The 18,152-nt window shown below is 39.2% G+C and overlaps 1 protein-coding gene across 10 annotated transcripts in view; it reads left to right on the top strand.

The window, feature by feature from the left end:
• ABCG2 (ATP binding cassette subfamily G member 2 (JR blood group)) overlaps positions 1-18,152 on the top strand; it is a 127,546-nt gene that overhangs the window by 72,172 nt on the left and 37,222 nt on the right. For 9 of the 10 annotated variants that reach the window (XM_019962484.2, XM_019962485.2, XM_070791194.1 and 6 more), the window contains 2 exons: positions 10,518-10,736; positions 17,972-18,031. In XM_019962484.2, coding sequence (XP_019818043.2) covers positions 10,528-10,736; positions 17,972-18,031 — 269 coding nt within the window. In that variant the 5' untranslated portion in view covers positions 10,518-10,527. Of the gene's footprint in view, positions 1-10,517; positions 10,737-11,811; positions 11,835-17,971; positions 18,032-18,152 lie in introns of those variants that run through there. The other variant, XM_070791195.1, reaches the window with a different exon arrangement.

The raw sequence follows: 18,152 nt of genomic DNA on the forward strand, positions 1-18,152 counted from the left end.
TCAAAGTCCAAAAACTGTACTTAAAGAGGATGTTTGATGGTCTACAACACTGTTTACTATTGACACGTTTTGAATAAACATGACAAAAAACAGAGATTAGGCTGAACCATGAGTAGAGTTGGTGTTATGTTGGAAGGAATGTTATATGTACCAAAACATTCCCCCTCTTGTTTGTTATCTATTCCTTTTTCCTCTGTGTTTTGTGTGTGTTAGTCACTCAGTTGTGCCCGACTCTTTGTGACCCCGTGTACTGTAGCCCACCAGGCTCCTCTGTCCGTGGGATTCTCCAGACAAGACTATCAGAGTGGGTTGTCATTTCCTTCACTAGGGGATTTTCCTAACACAGGGATCAAACCCGGGTCTTTACCATCTGAGCCATAAGTCACCAATTCTCCGTGGATCCCTCACTGGTCTTACTGCGTATCTCCTCAGTGCAGGAAGGACGGGGATCTGTAGAATGAGGGAGGAGATGGCTGAGGGGACCTGTGGAGCTTCCAAAGTCAAGTCTTAGCTCCCTACAGGGCATACGTCACTCTCTGATGAGCTTTGCTGCCTCTCCAGCCTAATTTTCTTACTGCCCTTTCCCCAAAGCTGAACTTTAATATAATGAACTTACCAACTAAAAAAAGTCACAACCTAAAAGTTGAGGGTTATGCTGCATTTGGTGGGAATTTTTAGGACTTCAGGACCGGGAGGCAACATTTCAAGTAGCCTTGAGAGAACTGCTCTGAGGAGGCAGGGTGGAGGAGTCAGGTTATATAGACCTTGGCAACGAAGGACAGGTAGTCTGAACATCAAAAGTATTTTTGTGAATTAAAGAAAACCAGCTATCTCAAGTTAAGGAATTTAGCACTTTTCTGTATATGGCAAGATGCAAGCCTCTGAGCTCACTGAAGTCTTTCCTTTCCTATGTATCTCAGCTATCTGGGGCCAGTATCTTGTGGTTTTTCACATCCTGAGTTCTCCTGGGCTCCCCATAGGGAGTGGCTGCAGCCTGAAGGCTGCCAGATCTTGCTGGTGTTCTTCTCCTTCCTGGGTGCCCTGGAGGGCTGGGATCACTGGTGACTGTGACCTCATTGTTTACTGATATGGCAGGAAGTACTCCATTTCTCAAACAGCATGCATTTCCCAAAGCAATCTCTTTCAGTTTAATGATTTTGCTTTCCTTTACTAGGTCAACTTTCTTTTCTCTTCTCTCCTTCCTATATAACTGGTTAGTCTCCTTTAGTAGGCCACTTCTAACCACTGTGACCCCCACCCCCACCCGCCCTGCCCCAAGCCATGTATTCCCTGAGAGATGAATCTGGTCTTAATCCCTCAAGTAATTTTGAAGCTCTAGGCAAAGGGGTAGGGAAGGACATTCCTGGCTGGAAATTCTGCTTTGAAACAGGATAATTATATTTTCTCTCAACTCCACCTGGGTTAATACAGTGAGTTTTTAGGGGGTATTCATTAAGTTTTGTCCTTACCTTCCACAAAGTCCAGGTGAAATCTTTGGTGGTATTTGTGTCCTTTCTAATTTGTACATATAGTTTACTAATCCTGGCAGAATTTAACTTCTGTAGATGACCTCTCTAAATAGGGTGGTTAGTGACTTCCTCTTGTTTGTGCTCACAATATCTTTATGAAGCTACTTTGCTTAATACAGGGGTGTGGCATATTGTAATTTAGTCTTTCATTCAGCGGGAATAATTGAGAATATGATATGAGTAACCCCAAAGGATACAAGGGCTTCCCTGGTGGCTCAGAGGTTAAAGCGTCTGCCTGGAATGCAGTAGACCCGAGTTCGATACCTGGGTCGGGAAGATCCCCTGGAGAAGGAAATGGCAACCCACTCTAGTACTCTTGCCTGGAGAATCCCATGGAGGGAGGAGCCTGGTAGGCTACAGTCCATGAGGTCGCAAAGAGTTGGACACAACTGACCAACTTCACTTTACTTAAAGGATACAAAATTGATGGACATTAGGTCCCTGCTCTTACAACAGACATGTGGGCAAATTTTTAGTTTGCAAATGCATATATGGCTTTCTGAAATGGCAGGTTTGCAATAAAGTCCAAAGGAGATAACTTTAAAATATCATGATTTTACTTATAATTTGGGAGATAGCTGAAGGCCAAAAGGGCATGAGAAGAATGTTCCTGCACTGTGAGCTAGGGCTAGAAAAAACATTTTAATGATAATTTGCTTGATGAGCTGTGATCCAAATACTGGTCATACATTGTTAGATAAAGCTTTGTGACTATTATTAGAAAGCTTTGGAGGGTGGCTGGAAGGTCTATAGTTCATTTAAATTTATTATTTTTCTTTGATCAGCCCACCTTCAGTATTTGAAATTCAGAATAAAGTAGTCTGAAATTTACCATGAAAATGCTATGAAATTTATGTTATTGTTAGGGAACCATTAATTGCCCACTTTGGCAGGGCATGATAATAATTGCTTGCCTGAGTTGTCTCACAATAGGAGGTCCTGGTAAAGAAGGAGGTACTACCTCCAAAAAGTAACAGGAAAGAGTTCAGATCAGATCAGTCGCTCAGTCGTGTCCGACTCTTTGCGACCCCATGAATTGCAGCACGCCAGGCCTCCCTGTCCATCACCAACTCCCGGAGTTCACTCAGACTCATGTCCATCGAATCAGTGATGCCATCCAGCCGTCTCATCCTCTGTCGTCCCCTTCTCCTCTTGCCCCCAATCCCTTCCAGCATCAGAGTCTTTTCCAATGAGTCAACTCTTCACATGAGGTGGCCAAAGTACTGGAGTTTCAGCTTTAGCATCATTCCTTCCAAAGAAATCCCAGGGCTAATCTCCTTTAGAACAGACTGGTTGGATCTTCTTGCAGTCCAAGGGACTCTCAAGAGTCTTCTCCAACACCACAGTTCAAAAGCATCAGTTCTTCGGCGCTCAGCCTTCTTCACAGTCCAACTTTCACATCCATACATGACCACAGGAAAAACCATAGCCTTGACTAGATGAACCTTTGTTGGCAAAGTAATATCTCTGCTTTTGAATATGCTATCTAGGTTGGTCATAACTTTGCTTCCAAGGAGTAAGCGTCTTTTAATTTTATGGCTGCAGTCACCATCTGCAGTGATTTTGGAGCCCAGAAAAATAAAGTCTGACACTGTTTCCACTGTTTCCCCATCTATTTCCCATGAAGTGATGGGACCGGATGCCGTGATCTTCGTTTTCTGAATGTTGAGCTTTAAGCCAACTTTTTCACTCTCCACTTCACCTTCGGGAAAGAGTTCAGGAGGGGCCAAAAGGAGAAGGGAGGAGTCAATATATCCTACCAACCTCCCAGAATCCTTCTCGCTGAAATCCATCTTGGCTGAGAGATGTATGCGCCACCAGGGAGGACCCTGAGTCAGAATGATTGGCCAGAGACAACCTGGAAACCAACCCCATTACCATAAACACGGAGACTCTGAGCCATGTGGTGGAGCAGTTCTCCTGGGTTCCCTTCCCCTGCTGCTCTCCGCTGAGGCACCCCTCTCTAATAAAGTCTTTTGCTTTGTCAGTTCGTGTATCTCCTTGGACCATTCATTTCTTAGTGTTAGACAAGAGCTCACTCTTGGGCCCTATAAGGGGGTCCCCTTCCTGCACTCAGTAGTGAAAAATGTTTTGATAAAATGTGAATTCTGTTTGGGGACCAGATACTTCAGGGATTCATCTTGTTTGTTTTACTTGAGGAAAGTGATTTAATTCAATTTAGCTATTGTTCAAAAGACAGTTCTAAAGTAATGGAAGCATTGCCTTTTTTCAGCCATTGTATATATGATCATTTTATAGATTTGTTATTCTTAACCTGAAACATATAGCACTGTCCTATTTTTGAAATAAATATAATATCTCTTTCTCTCTCTTTAGTCACTAAGTCGTGTCCAACTCTTGAGACCCCATGGACTGTAGCCTGCCAGGCTCCTCTGTCCATGGGATTCTCCGGGCAATAACACTGGAGTGGGTTGCCATTTCCTTCTCTAGGGGATCTTCCCAACCCAGGAATCGAACCCAGGTCTCCTGCATTGCAGGCAGAGTCTTTACTGACTGAGCTATAAATATAGTATAGTTTTATGATATTTTGAAATCTAAGAATGAATTTGATAATAGCATATAGCAAGTATTTTTTTTTTTTTTTTTTTGATGCAGGATGAATATGGGAGTGCTTGGGTGTCCTCATAGTGTTCAAGTATATGTGTCTTTTATGGGGTTATAAAATTGACTGTTTATAAAGTAACCCAAGAATGAGAAAATACATTTTTAAAAAGTAAGCACTTTAGACCTGTATTGTCCTATATGGTAACTATTAACCACGTGTGGCTATTTAAGTATAAGTGAGTAAGTTAAATAACATAAAACATTCACCAGCTATATTTCAAGTGCTGAGTAGCAGCCATATGTGTCTGGTGGACAGCACTATTTTATTATCCCTATGCGTATTAATAAAGAACATGGAAAGGAGCATAGGCACTTTTCCATCTGACCTCTGATTATCTTGAACTCAAGAGAATCACTTCTTGGGCCTTATTTACAGCCTTTTTACACATAAGAAACTAGATTACCATCTATAAGATCAGTGGTTGTGTAACTTGTGAGAATGAAGGGAATTGGTAATTTTATTTTGTGTGTGTGTGGGGCTGGGGGGCGGGGGCCTGTGCTGCTAAGCATGAAGGATCTTAATTCCCTAACCAGGGATTGAATCCATGCCTCCTGCAGTGGAAGCACAGAGTCCTAACCACTGTACCATCAGGGAATTCCAGGGAGTTGGTAATTTTTATCTTGTCAAGTTATATATCTCTTAGCTGGTGCTCCCTAATCTCCACTATTTTAAACATATCCTCAGCACTCAGTCCTTGATAAATCCTTCTCTTAGCTATAGAGGAGGGGAGAAAAAAGTTTTCATTACCAGGCCCATTCCTGTGTCTCACTGTTAGCGTGTCTCACTGTTTTTCTGCAGTAGCCTCCTAACACCCTTGCTTCCACACTTGTCTCATAGTAGCAGCTAGAGTGATTTTTAAAAAACACAGTTAAGATCATGAGCCTTTCCTGCTTCAACGGCCTCAGCGGCTTCTCTTGGACTATACAGACCTTCCGCAATGGTATTTCTTCCTGTCTGTCTGTCTGACCTCGTTCTTTGTGCCGCCCTCCCCAGATCACTCTGCTGCAGCGCTGTGGGGGCCTTGAGTGCCAGATCGTTTCCTTGACCTGAAGACATCAGCCCTCTGACTCCAACGCTGCAGTGCCGATGTCAACACTGGATGTTTGCTCCAGGGTGGAACTGTTAGATCAGAGATGATGTGAAAACCCATTGATGGATAGAGGACTCTTTAAACCTCAGGGATTTATTGTGGAAGTTACAGCTCAGATTTTGAGTTCCTTTTCTAACAATGTTCAAAACTATCCTGCTTCTATTTCTGTTTGTTCATAAGTTTTGTAGCAGTCACCTGACAGTGACCCAAGAAGCCTAATTCCTTGTCAGGGTAGCGAGGTCTGGGCATCACAGTAAATAGCTGAAGAAGGTGTGTTTACCCAGCATGTCCTCTTGGCTATGAGGCAGAGTGTCACTTTTGCTATTATTATCCCTAGGGGAAAAAAAGTAAGAAGAAGGCCTGAACTCTTGACCTGAGGCTGCTCTGGCTTCTACCAGCAGGTGCAATATTTATAGCTATGGACAGCTGTCTGGCTGAGGACTTTAGAACTGAACTCTACTTTTATTACCTGTGTGCAATTTCTATTGACTTATGTACTCTGTTTATAGTAGACTGTCTGATTAAGAGTATGATAAAGAGTAAGATAGAGAAAAATGGTATTTTTTTTTTAAGCGAGTCCTATATTATTGAATTCTGCAATAGGGAGCAGAATTATATATGGTTGAGTGTGTGGGCTTCAAAGGCAGCAGGCCTATTTTGGCTTTTTTTTTTTCAATTAACTAATTTATTTTAATTGGAGGATAATTACTTTATAGTATTATGATGGCTTTTTTCATATATCAACCTGAATCGGCTACAGGTATATGTGTCGCCCCCATCCTGATCCCTCCTCCCACCTCCCTCCCCACCCTATCCCTCTGGGTTGTCCCAGAGCACTGGCTTTGGGTGCCTGGCTTAATGCGTTGAACTTGCACTGGTCATCTGTTTTACATATGGTAATGTACTTGCTTCAATGCTATTCTCTTAAATCATCCCACTCTTGCCTTCTCCCACTGAGTCTAAAAGTCCATTCAAAAGTGGTATTTTTAATGCAAGTTATCATTCTTATAATAGATATACCAGTGTCTATGGAAGAAGACTTTCCAAAAGAGTAAAAATGTACCTCATTAGTTAGAAAACAAGAAGAAGAGAGGAAAGGTGACAAAGGTAGACACAGATAGAAAAGAGATAGCTGGAAAGGGGGAAAGAATCTCGTTATTCAAAGCCGCTCAGTCATGTATGGAAGACTGTTCCAGCTGGTGAAAAGATAATCAGGCCAGTTAACAGGGCAGGCTGGTTCAGGCGAGTTGTATGAAGCCATTTGGATGCTGCTTTTATTTTTAAAGTCTTTGAAGTGGGTCTCAGATTCAGAAAATGATTTAGCACATGCTCTGGAAGCTGAACTAAACTGGAAGCAAGGAAGCAGCAACAAGGGGGGAAGTTGATTTTTGTCATAGGGAAATCTAGATGTGGTGTATATATGTATATCTGTAGGGAAAGATTAATGTTTACTTAGAGACAGTTACTTTCAGTGATTCCTCTAAAAACCCAGGATGCTGGGATAAACCCAGTATCTGGATAAACCCAGTATACTGTATACAGTATACCCAGGATACTGTATAAACTGGAGACTTGAGTACTTGAGGTTAATATGGTGCTGAGATGTGTGTTTTTAAAATTTTATTATCATTCCTATAAGTTTTTTGTTTCATCTTAGAGTAATATATTGTTTCATATTGGTGTTAGAAATAAGTTTGGTTTTTGGTATAATGTGCTTCAGCTGGATGGTATACTTCAGTTATGCCTGCTCATCTCTTGATTTGTGACACATGAATTACTAAGACCCTGTACTAAGCATCTCCTATTCCTAAGCACCTCCTAGCAATGTGAATTACTAACTTAATCCTATCACAGTGAAGACGAACTCAGTATGCACATACTTCTAGAATTGTGGTTGTATTTATCTGTTCTCTATCTTGGATGGATGGATGGGTATGGATGATCTTTCTTGGGTACTATAGTTCCAGTTGGTGCCTTTTATTAACAGAAAATCTCACAAAGATTTTGTATTAATGTTTGTCTTGAGCCAATGGCCTATTTAAATTTAGGTGGGATGTTATTTGATTCTCTTAATGAGCCTTGTGGAATAGGAAATGACAACCCACTTTGGTATTCTTGACTGGAAAATTCTATGGGCAGAGGAGCCTGGCAGGCTACATTCCACGGGTCGCAAAGAGTTGGATAGACTGACCACACACACACACACACACACACACACACACACAGAGCCTTGGGAGATTGTTAGAAAGTGTCCTTACGCACACACGCACACACACACACAGCCTTGGGAGAGTGTTAGAAAGTGTCCTTGGAGCCTGAACATCAAATGGGGAATGGCAAGAGAAGCAATTGCTCGTGTCAGGCTAGTATAGTTTGGCTTTTGAAGACATGGGGGATGGCTTAAGAAGTTTACAAAGTCAATATGCAAGGTCTCTATAGTTATTTGCACCTTGAGCCTTCACTTTCACTGCTTTCAGAGAGTAGGGCTTGAGCTAGTTATTACCATTCATTGTGCTCACAGATTAAAACTAGGCTCTTTTAATTTCCTGGGTGCCAGTCTATAAGTGGTTTCCTACTTTTGCAGTTTCCAAAGTGGAATATGTTTTAAATGTGATAACAATAGAGCAGTTTCCAGCTATAGGAAGAATTACAGATTATTTTGATTTGGGGGAAGTTCTACTACGATATGCTCAGGTGTGTGTGGTTTTCTTATGCATATCCTGTCTTGGTTCCTGGAGCTCCTTCAGTCTGTGGCTTGATACCTTCAGTTTTGGAAAATGCTTGGCCAATATTTCTTCAAACACTGATTCTGCTTCATTTTTATTTTCTCTTTTTCAGGTCTCCAGTTACATGTATGCCAGATCTTTTTCATCACATTTCATATGTTTCTTAGCTCTTTTATGTAGTTAAAAAAAAAAAAGCTACTTCTTCATTCTCTTCAGTCTGAAGTTTTTTGTTTCTTTTCCATGCTGATAATTTTCATACACTCTTCAATCTGGATGTTTTCCACATGGAAGTCTGTCAGTTCACTAATTCTTTCCCAGTCTGTATCTAAACTGCTATTAAACTCATCTACTGATTTTTTAAAAACTATAGATTAGTTCTTTGGTGATAGCCTATCTTTTCATTTATTTTCTTAGACATATTACTCAGTTATTTTAACGCAGATGTCTGATGACTCCAACGTGCAATACTTATGGGTCTACTTCTATTTTCTTGTTTTGGAACATTAGGTCTTATTTTCTGGCGTGCTTGGTAATTTTTTATTGAAAATTTGGATGATGATGACTTTGGAATAGATTTAAATTTCTTTTAGCAAAATATGAGTGGATCACATTGCTTGAGTAAAGGCTGGTCTGCTTCTAGGTTGCTCATATTTCCAGGTCATAGCCCTACTGGTACGATCTCAAAAACTTGGTGTTTTCAACTGGTAAACTCACAGCTCCAAACTTTGTCTCCCTGTTAATGAGCTGCTACTGCTGCTAAGTTACGTCAGTTGTGTCTGACTCTGCGACCCCATAGACGGCAGCCCACCAGGCTCCTCCATCCCTGGGATTCTCCAGGCAAGAACACTGGAGTGGGCTGCCATTTCCTTCTCCAATGCATGAAAGTGGAAAGTGAAAGTGAAGTCGCTCAGTCGTGTCTGACTCTTAGTGATCCCATGGACTGCAGCCTACCAGGCTCCTCCATCCATGGGAGTTTCCAGGCAAGAGTACTGGAGTGGGTGGCCAGTGCCTTCTCCGCCTATTAATGAGATGCTACTTAAATATATTCATTCAGCTTTTGAGCAGCTCTTTCTGCCTGGTTTTTCTGGGTTTTGCCCCATGTATGTGTAATTTGCCTCAAGAATGCTGGGCATGGAATGCTTCATCTTTTCTCTTTTCCAGAATTTTAGATACTTAAGTCCTGGCTGCTTTGGTTACACCCATCAGAAAACATTCTTCAAAGAGCTGCATCTTGTATTTTGTCTGCTTCTACAGTTGTCCTTAGGAGGATGATTGGTTTGGACAAGCTACTCTACAGTAGCCAGAGAGAAAGTTCTTCATTGATTACTTTGATTTTTAAGAATTAAAACCAAGTTTATGGAAGTTTCATTTTTCAAAGCTATTGCACAAGCTGTTAAGTTCACCTTAAGATCCTACTCTAAATCCTTATAAAGGGGCCTTTTCTAACTTGTTAAATGAAATATTTTAAACTTCATTTATAAATTTAATACTCACTTGTTGTTTTAAATTCTTTAACTACTTAACTCTTGGTTTGATCTTCTCAATCATTTTTATACATAATTCTAAACCTTCCTAGAATTTATATGTTGCCCATTAAGAAAATGAGTTTATCATTCCAAACAATTTTGGAGTTTGTCTTCTTAGTTGATTAAAGGAACATAGCAACCAGAGATGTAAAGTCAGGAGCTTTAAATTCAAAGAAATGTCTCTTGTCACTGACTGCTTGGCCACCCCCCTTTTTGTAATATCTATGTCATACACTCAAATAAGAATGGAGTGATGGTGATCATGTAGCCTGTCCCTGATCTTGAGTCATATTAATAATATATTTTTTAAGTCAGCTCTAACTCCCATTTATCTTTTGCTGTTTCATGAGTTTTGAGTAATTTTCATACTCTCCCTATTTACTTGTTAGATGTTTAATTGACATCTAATTGGAGTTTATATATTCGGAGTTGTGTCTGCCTCCCTAATGTAGGTTCCAAGCTTGTTATTGTTGTTGTGATATGGCCTATTCATTGGAAATGGAGCTGCTTATTGCATTGAAGTTTAAAATGGACTTGTTTTAAAATTTTAAAAATACATTTAATTGTATTAAATGTATTAAATTACTTAAACATGTTATCAATATAAAATGACCAATAAGGCATTTTACATTAAACTTTTTTTGATCTCTAAAATTTTTAACAAATTGAAATAATTGACATAATAACATTAGTTTCAGGTGTACAACATAATGACATAATATTTGTATATTTTGTGAAGTGATCACCAAAATAAACCTACTTAATATCCATCACACACAAAAGTCACACATTTTTTTCTTCTTATGGTGAGGACTTTTAAGATCTCTCTTGGCTACTTTCAAATATACAATACAATATTATTACCTATAGTTACTGTGCCACACATTATATCCCCAGGTCTTATTTATTTTATAACTGGAAGTTTGTACCAAAGCAGTTTTGTTTTAAGTGTATTGTTAACTACTGTTTACAGTCTCATTTACCTGGACTATCAACTTATTGTTGCTTTTCCCTCCACAGGAAGGCGGAAATGCTCAAAATGTCTTCCAATAGTTACGAGGTTTCTATCCCAATGTCAAAAAAACTCAACGGCATTCCAGAGACAACCTCTAAGGACCTGCAGACATTAACTGAAGGAGCTGTGTTAAGTTTTCATAACATCTGCTATCGAGTAAAAGTGAAGACTGGCTTTCTACTTTGTCGGAAAACAATTGAGAAAGAAATACTAGCAAATATCAAGTATGTGCTTGAACTTTTATTTAAGTAGGTTCATTGACATGCAGATTTTGGCAGGTTTTGCTTATTGCACATAAAGGTGTGCGAGTCTATACAGATATATAGACACATGCTTTCATTTCATTTGACTAAACTAGCAGTGAAAGGGTTGGATCACATGTTAAGTATATATAAATATAAGACTATAAACTAAGTCTAAGATAGAAACTATACTTAGCTTAGGTTATGCAGTTGAAGTCCAAAGTGATAAGAGAATTTAGGATCCAAATTAATATTTAATTATAGTTTAGAATCCAAGTTAATACAAAACTTTGATTCTTCATTCTCTTCATCCAGCAACTAATGCATTAAATGGTGGCAAAGTGGGCAATAGAGTAGGAAGAAAATGAGCACTTAGTATCTACTGGGTCCCAAGATATCTTTTTCATATATCATAGCCTTTAGGGTTTTACTGTTTTTCTGAATTCTAGAAAATATGAGCTGGATTCTTCCTCTCTGTGGAGTGGAAAGTGCATCTGGGTTTGCTTAGATAGCACAGCCTATGTGTTTTGTTAATTTTTTGTTTAATAGGGGAATAATTATTCCTAGATAAAGCAAACAGCTTTTTCTGGCTTTCTAAGACTGGAGGAATGGTTTATTAAGAACCCTTTGGCCAGGTACGGCTACAAACCTGTATGGAATCAGATGCTTCTCACGTTTTCTTAGTGCGTTATATGCGACTGTGGTCTTTTCTATTACTGGCAGCCGACTGCTTCCAGAGGGCTAGAAAATGACAAATAGGGGAGAGAATTTAGGGATGTGGGTTGGGAAAAAACATGAGGGATCTAAAATTGATTAGGTTGCCAGAAGGGAATAAATTTTTCTCTATGCAATAACACAGATTATACCACCTTCTTATGTTGAGAAACTCTGTGTATCGGGAGAGGAATAATTGATGAAAAGCTTTTATCTTCTGTTCCATATCTAGACTAGCGTTGACTGACCTTTCTGTAAAGCTTACTTTTTTTTTTTTTGGTAGAGCATAATAATCAAGAAAAAAGCTGGTCACTTCAGATTTTGTGCTGATAAGTGGAAGGTAACAAATGATTTGAATATGTACAGGTTGGTAAAATATACACTGCTCCAGGGTACATTTACCTTGCTTATGCTTTAAAGGTAGTAAATTAGTAACTTGATATACTAAAAGCGTCATCTGCTCAAGCCTTTATAATGTTTTTATGGTTCAGTGGTGTGCATTTTAGCAACAGATGAGTTCATCCTTACATGCATTCCTAGGTTCATAAAAACTCAGTCAAATCTTGTAATCATTTCAAATTTTACAGTTAAAAGGATACAAGGTTGTTTTTGTTTTTTTCTTGCTTGCTCACACTACTGGTTTAGGCAGTAGTGTCTTTTATGTTCTCCCTATCTGCTGGCTTCAACTAAGTAGAGTTTCTGGGATGTGGAAAAGGGTGCTCTGATTTATCTCATATTTGATTCATGTTTGATAGCACCATCAGCATTCAAAATAGTAACTGTGTTCCAGAAAAGCTGATGAGGATCTTGATTTTTTGTTTTTCCTTTGGACATTTTATAATTTCACCTGTAGAATCAATATAGACTCTCATTTCCCTCTGGGGGAGAAGATGCTAAAATAAAATCTGACTGTATGAATTCAAAAAGATGAGATTTTACTTCCTTATAAAAATCTTCCTGCTTAGTTTTTCTCCATACCCAGCAGCTGAACTTTTTTCTCACCAAAGCTGAAGATTTCTAGAAAAAGTGATCCATTCCAATGGCTGTGTGGCTATCTTATGTTCAGGGAAATCCATTATACTATTTGGGAATTTTTTAAATTAATAATTTATTGTGAGATCATTTCAAGTTTAAACCTTGTGGAATATAGCCCTCTCACCCAGATTCCCAGCTGTGAATATTTCACTGCATTTGTTCATCACTTTGTTTCTTTATCTACCCATTGTCACTAATACTTTTCTAAACCACTTGAGAGCCAGCGGTCTGTATGATGCTCCAGTATTCCTAACTCCTCCAATGTATATTTTCTAGAAATAGTGACCCTCTCTTAGATAAACACAGGTCATTGTCTATAATAAGCTCAGGGGAAGTGTAGCTTCATAATGAATGCAGTGATGGTTCTTATGGAGCCTTGGTAAACCATGCTCTTCACATGGTTGACTGGCCACCAACCACATCATGTCTCTTCAGTCTCATCCAAGCTGGTTTATTCCTGTCCCGCCCCTTAATCTTGGTCATCTGATTATGTTAATGTCTCCCAGCCTTCTTTACCATATGTCACCGTTTTCCCCTTTGTAATTGACAAATTTTATGAGAGAGATACTGTGACATTATTCCAAAATTCTATTTCTCATTAAACTTCAACCCACCAGCTCTAGCCCCCATTGATGGCCCCTGCCTGTATCAGCAGGAACAATCTGCTTTGGTAGTTAATTATTCTATATTTACCAAAATGTGACTTTCTGTTTTCATCCATCTCTTCTATATGTATTAGTTTGCATTCTAGTAAAAGGAAGAACTTCATTCACCATCTCTTATATTTGTATTTGTATAAATATAGACCCATAGATTTGTATTTTATTCAATAGCATTCAATAGTAGTGCACTCGGAGAAGGCAATGGCACCCCACTCCAGTTCTCTTGCCTGGAAAATCCCATGGATGGAGGAGCCTGGAAGGCTGCAGTCCATGGGGTCACTGAGGGTCAGACACTACTGAGCGACTTCACTTTCACTTTCCACTTTCATGCATTGGAGAAGGAAATGGCAACCCACTCCAGTGTTCTTGCCTGGAGAATCCCAGGGACGGGGGAGCCTAGTGGGCTGCCGTCTACGGGGTCACAGAAAGTCGGACACGACTGAAGTGACTTAGCAGCAGCAATAGTAGTGCACTATTGTCATTATTTGTCTTGATACTCTTATTGTTCCTAATTTGGTCAGTGAGAAACTTTCATGGTAGGCTCTGTATTTTTTTAACTCATTCTTTTGACATATTCTCATTCTTTGAATATTTTGTTGGATAGCAAGAGGTTTCAGACTCATTGTGTACTTAACTTGTGTCAGACCTGGAAGCAGCTGATGTTCCTTTTTGTGGAGAATGGAAATAATTATACACCAAGATCTGGGTGCTTGGAATGTTTATTGCTATTAGGGTTTAGACTTCTTATAGCTTTTAGACTTCTTAGTGGACAGACCCAGGGAACATATGTATGTTTCAGTATATGCACATGTGTACTTATACATATATCTAAAACTTTCTACATCTGTGTATGTAGATTAAAACCCATGACTTCTCATTATTACGTTCTCCAATTTTTATCTAATACTCCAATGTTCTTTCCACATACCCATGTTTGTGAAACATCATTTCAGAATGTGACAAGCCTGGTTCTCATTGTCTTTGAGTTACCTATTGGTTTACTCAATCAATATTCTTATTCTTCAGTATAAGGAGACTCCTGCACCTTCACCTGTTGCTCCTCTTCCTCCCACCTCCCTTTGCAGCCTATGTTCTTGGATACTGGCATTGCTGTACATCTACCCTCTTTCATCACCTTCCTACTGAGAAGGGAAGTGGAAGTCTAATAGAAATGACTGATATATTTGAACATCAAATAACAAATAGGGAATATAACTAAGTTTTTTCCCAATCAGACAAAACCTATTTTTCATAAACTTTTCCTACTTCTTTTTAAAAAAATATTTATTTATTTGACTGTATTGGGTCTTAGTTGTGTCATGCAGGATCTTTCATTGTGATGTGCAGGCTTTCTAGTTGTGTGGGCTTAGTTGCTCTGCAGCATGTGGGATCTTGGTTCCTTGACCAGGGATTGAACCCACGTCTCTTGCATTGCGAAGCAGATTCTTAACCTCTGGACTATCAGGGAAGTCCCTTTCCTATTTCTTGACATTAGTTTTTATTGAAAATATTTCTTTTGATTTTCCTATAAGTAATTGTCATTTATGGAAATGTGGAGACTCATTTATTCAACAAATGTCCAATATCTACTATGTACTTGACATTGTGCAAGATGCTAGTGACAGATGTGTCCTCTGTCCTCAGAAACCTTTTATTCGGATGGGGGACTCAGACAACTAGCATACCTCACTGTGTCATTCTATTGTAATAGAAGGGTTAGAAGACACTGTGGATATCACTAACCCTAAATCAGAGGTTTGGAGGTGTGGAGAGAGAAAAGGTGAAAATTGTATATGTGCACACTCATGTGTGAGTGTGTGTGTGTGTGTGTGGGTAGAGGATGGAGAAAGGTCATGTTCCAGGCAGTGGGAATGGCATTGACTACAACCCAACACCAAAGGATTAACCCATTACCCACTAAAAAGTAATACATGTGATGTGAATCTTTTAGCTAGGTTTCATTTCATGTATCAGTATTTAGGTGGTCTACCCATTGTAAACCACTGTGCTACATGCTTTGGGGGTGGGGGATAGGACAAGGTGACATAATTCTTGTTGGCAAAGTTTTACGGTATAAAGAGGGGAACTTTCCTGCATATAAATGCTGTGAAGCAGTACCTAAGGGGGGGAATTGGTTTTGAGGGATGACAGTAGGGCAGAGGGCAGGGTGGGGAAACAAGGGAAGTTTAGACCATAGACTACTTTATGGGCCATCCATCTGTGTTGCAACTACTCATCTCTGTTGTTGTAGCATGAAAGCAGCTATAGATAACATGTACATGAATGAATGTACTCTGTTCCAGTAACACTTCATTTATGGAAGCAGAAGACAAGTGACCAGCTGTACTAGAATGTAAATTCCACTCAGACTAGGACATTGATTCTCAACTTTGACCTGTGTCCTAGAAGAGTATCTTGTTATACACAGTAGACACTGGATAACTGTGTTGAATGAATGAAGGGAGAATTAGCCACTGCTCCACACTGGAACTGTTGCAGTTGTGATTGTCTGCTATTGTTGTCTCCAAGAACCTGTAAAATTCTCTCTTAGAATGTTTATATTCAGTTCAGAATTAATTATTTCAGATTGCTTGATCTTAATTTGAGGAGATATTTTTAAAACCTGGAAAGATTTTCTGACAATTAAATCTTTTTCTTTTTTAATTTATTTATTTGGCTTCACTGATCTTAGTTGCAGCATGTGGGATCTAGTTCCCTGATCAGGAATTGAACTGCCCCTTGCATTGAGAACATAGGGTCTTAGCCACTGGACCACCAGGGAAGTCTTAACAATGATGTCTTAATGAATAACAAGCTTATATCGGGTACATTAAGAGCTATTGATAAATGCATCTTGAAAGTTCACTCAACCATTAGTATGTCTTTTACATCTGTGGGGAAAGGTCACTGAAAAAATAAGAGATTTTTCTGTTTTACAGTTTGTTCCTGGTTTACCTAACTCATTTATTTGCCAGTGTTTCAGCTGATGAGCAAAGTGAAACATACTTGTCATCCTAGTACCAGCCATTTCACAGTTTTGACGTTGCAAGCTCAAAAGTCAGTAAATGCTGAGGTCCTCTTGATTGGAAGCACTGAGGCACATTGTAAAGTTTATCGCTCACAACACTTGTGTAATCAAATAATTTGTTTCTGTGAAAATATGTGTGAATGGAATACCCTTTGGTTTTGGAACTTCCACTTGGAATAGATGCCATTTTCTCTGTGGAATAAATTTTGACTTGCCTACCAGTTTCAAAGAGAGATTGGCCTTAGTCATCAGAGTTGTGAAAGGGCTTCACAGGCCTCTTATTTCATCATGCCTTTATAACTGTGGAGGCCTTGCCCTTAATTCTTCTTTCTCCCATTCATTGTCTTTAACCATTCTACTGGCAACCTCTAGGATAAAAACCAAAATATTCATCCTCTTCTTGTGACTCAGAACCGTCAACACTACCTTAATTTTTTCCTCCCTCCTGCTTTCTGTCTGAATATTGACTACCCTCAAACATCTGCCTTGTCTGTTTGGAACATGCTGTGTGTACACCATCTCTGTATATCCTTAAAGGGTATCTACTATAGGAAGTGGCATCCACCATTTATTAAAATTGGAGGATAGTTGCTTAACGATGTTGTGGTGGTCTCTGCCATATATCAAAACAAATCAGTATACTTATATATACACACACACACACACACACACACACACACACACACAGATGCTGTGCTTAGTCACTCAGTTGTGTCTAACTCTTTGCGACCTCGTGGACTGTAGCTGCCATGCTACAGTGGGGCATGGGGATGGGGATTCTCCAGGCAAGAATACTGGAGTGGGTTGCCATGCCCTCCTCCAGGGGATCTTGCCAACTCAGGGATCAAACCCAGATCTCCCACATTGCAGGCAGATTCTTTATCATCTGAGCCACCAGGAAAGCCCAAGAATACTGGAGTGGGTAGCCTATATCTTCTCCAGGGGATCTTCCCAACCCAGGGATCGAATCCAGGTCTCCCGCATTGCAGGCAGATTCTTTACCATTTGAGCCACCAGAAAATATATATATATATATATATATATATATATGTATCTCGTCCCACCACTTCTAAACTAAGAAATAAGTATAAATTTCTACTTATACTTTACAAGAAAGAAAATGATATATCTTGAGGGTATATATTTTACTTTTCTAATTTGATTAAGAATTTTGTAAGGGTTTAGAACTGGTGATATTTTCTTTTTAACCCCCTTGAGGTGCTTTATTCCAGCCATTGAATTTCATTGCAGGTTTACTGCTTCTTTGTCTGACTAGATTTGAGCAATGAGGACACTACTACTGATGATTCTAGGAATCCACTGACATTAATTGTGTAGAACTTGACAAGGTAGTGAGTCACATGATGTGAAGATAATGATCGTCAAGCGTCACTCAAGACTTATTATGCACTTTATTTTACACTGTGAAAGGAGAGTAAGTGTAACAGAGACGCTTCACCAACATCTGTTACGTCAGGGAACTTTGAAAGTTCTTGTGTCCTTTTCTAAAAATATTTAAATGGTGTAGAGAATAAGTGAAAGGAGTTTAGAGGAGCCCAAGTCATTTTTATTCTAAGTCCTGACTAGTGATTAACATTCTTTGTTGTTTGCTAGATTTTTATTACTCAACAATTCAGTTTCTCCTTCCTTTAAGAGTTGATTTGTGCTTTTTTTTCTATCATTTTATCAACCTTCATTGAGTGTATTAAATACAAACCCTAAATTATAGAACTGGCTTTAAACTGGGTCAGTAACTGGATATATTTCTGCATTTACAGTGGAGTCATGAAACCTGGCCTCAATGCCATTCTGGGACCCACAGGTGGAGGCAAATCTTCGTGAGTATAACAGTATAAGTAAGCTTTTTCTTTGTAGTTTTCATGTGTGGTTTTTAAAAAACTGAATTATAGTCAACATAAATATTATGTTAGTTTCATGTGTCAAATATAGAGATTTGAC

Source organism: Bos indicus, chromosome 6 (assembly GCF_029378745.1).
Source record: "Bos indicus isolate NIAB-ARS_2022 breed Sahiwal x Tharparkar chromosome 6, NIAB-ARS_B.indTharparkar_mat_pri_1.0, whole genome shotgun sequence".
Taxonomy (NCBI): domain Eukaryota; kingdom Metazoa; phylum Chordata; class Mammalia; order Artiodactyla; family Bovidae; genus Bos; species Bos indicus.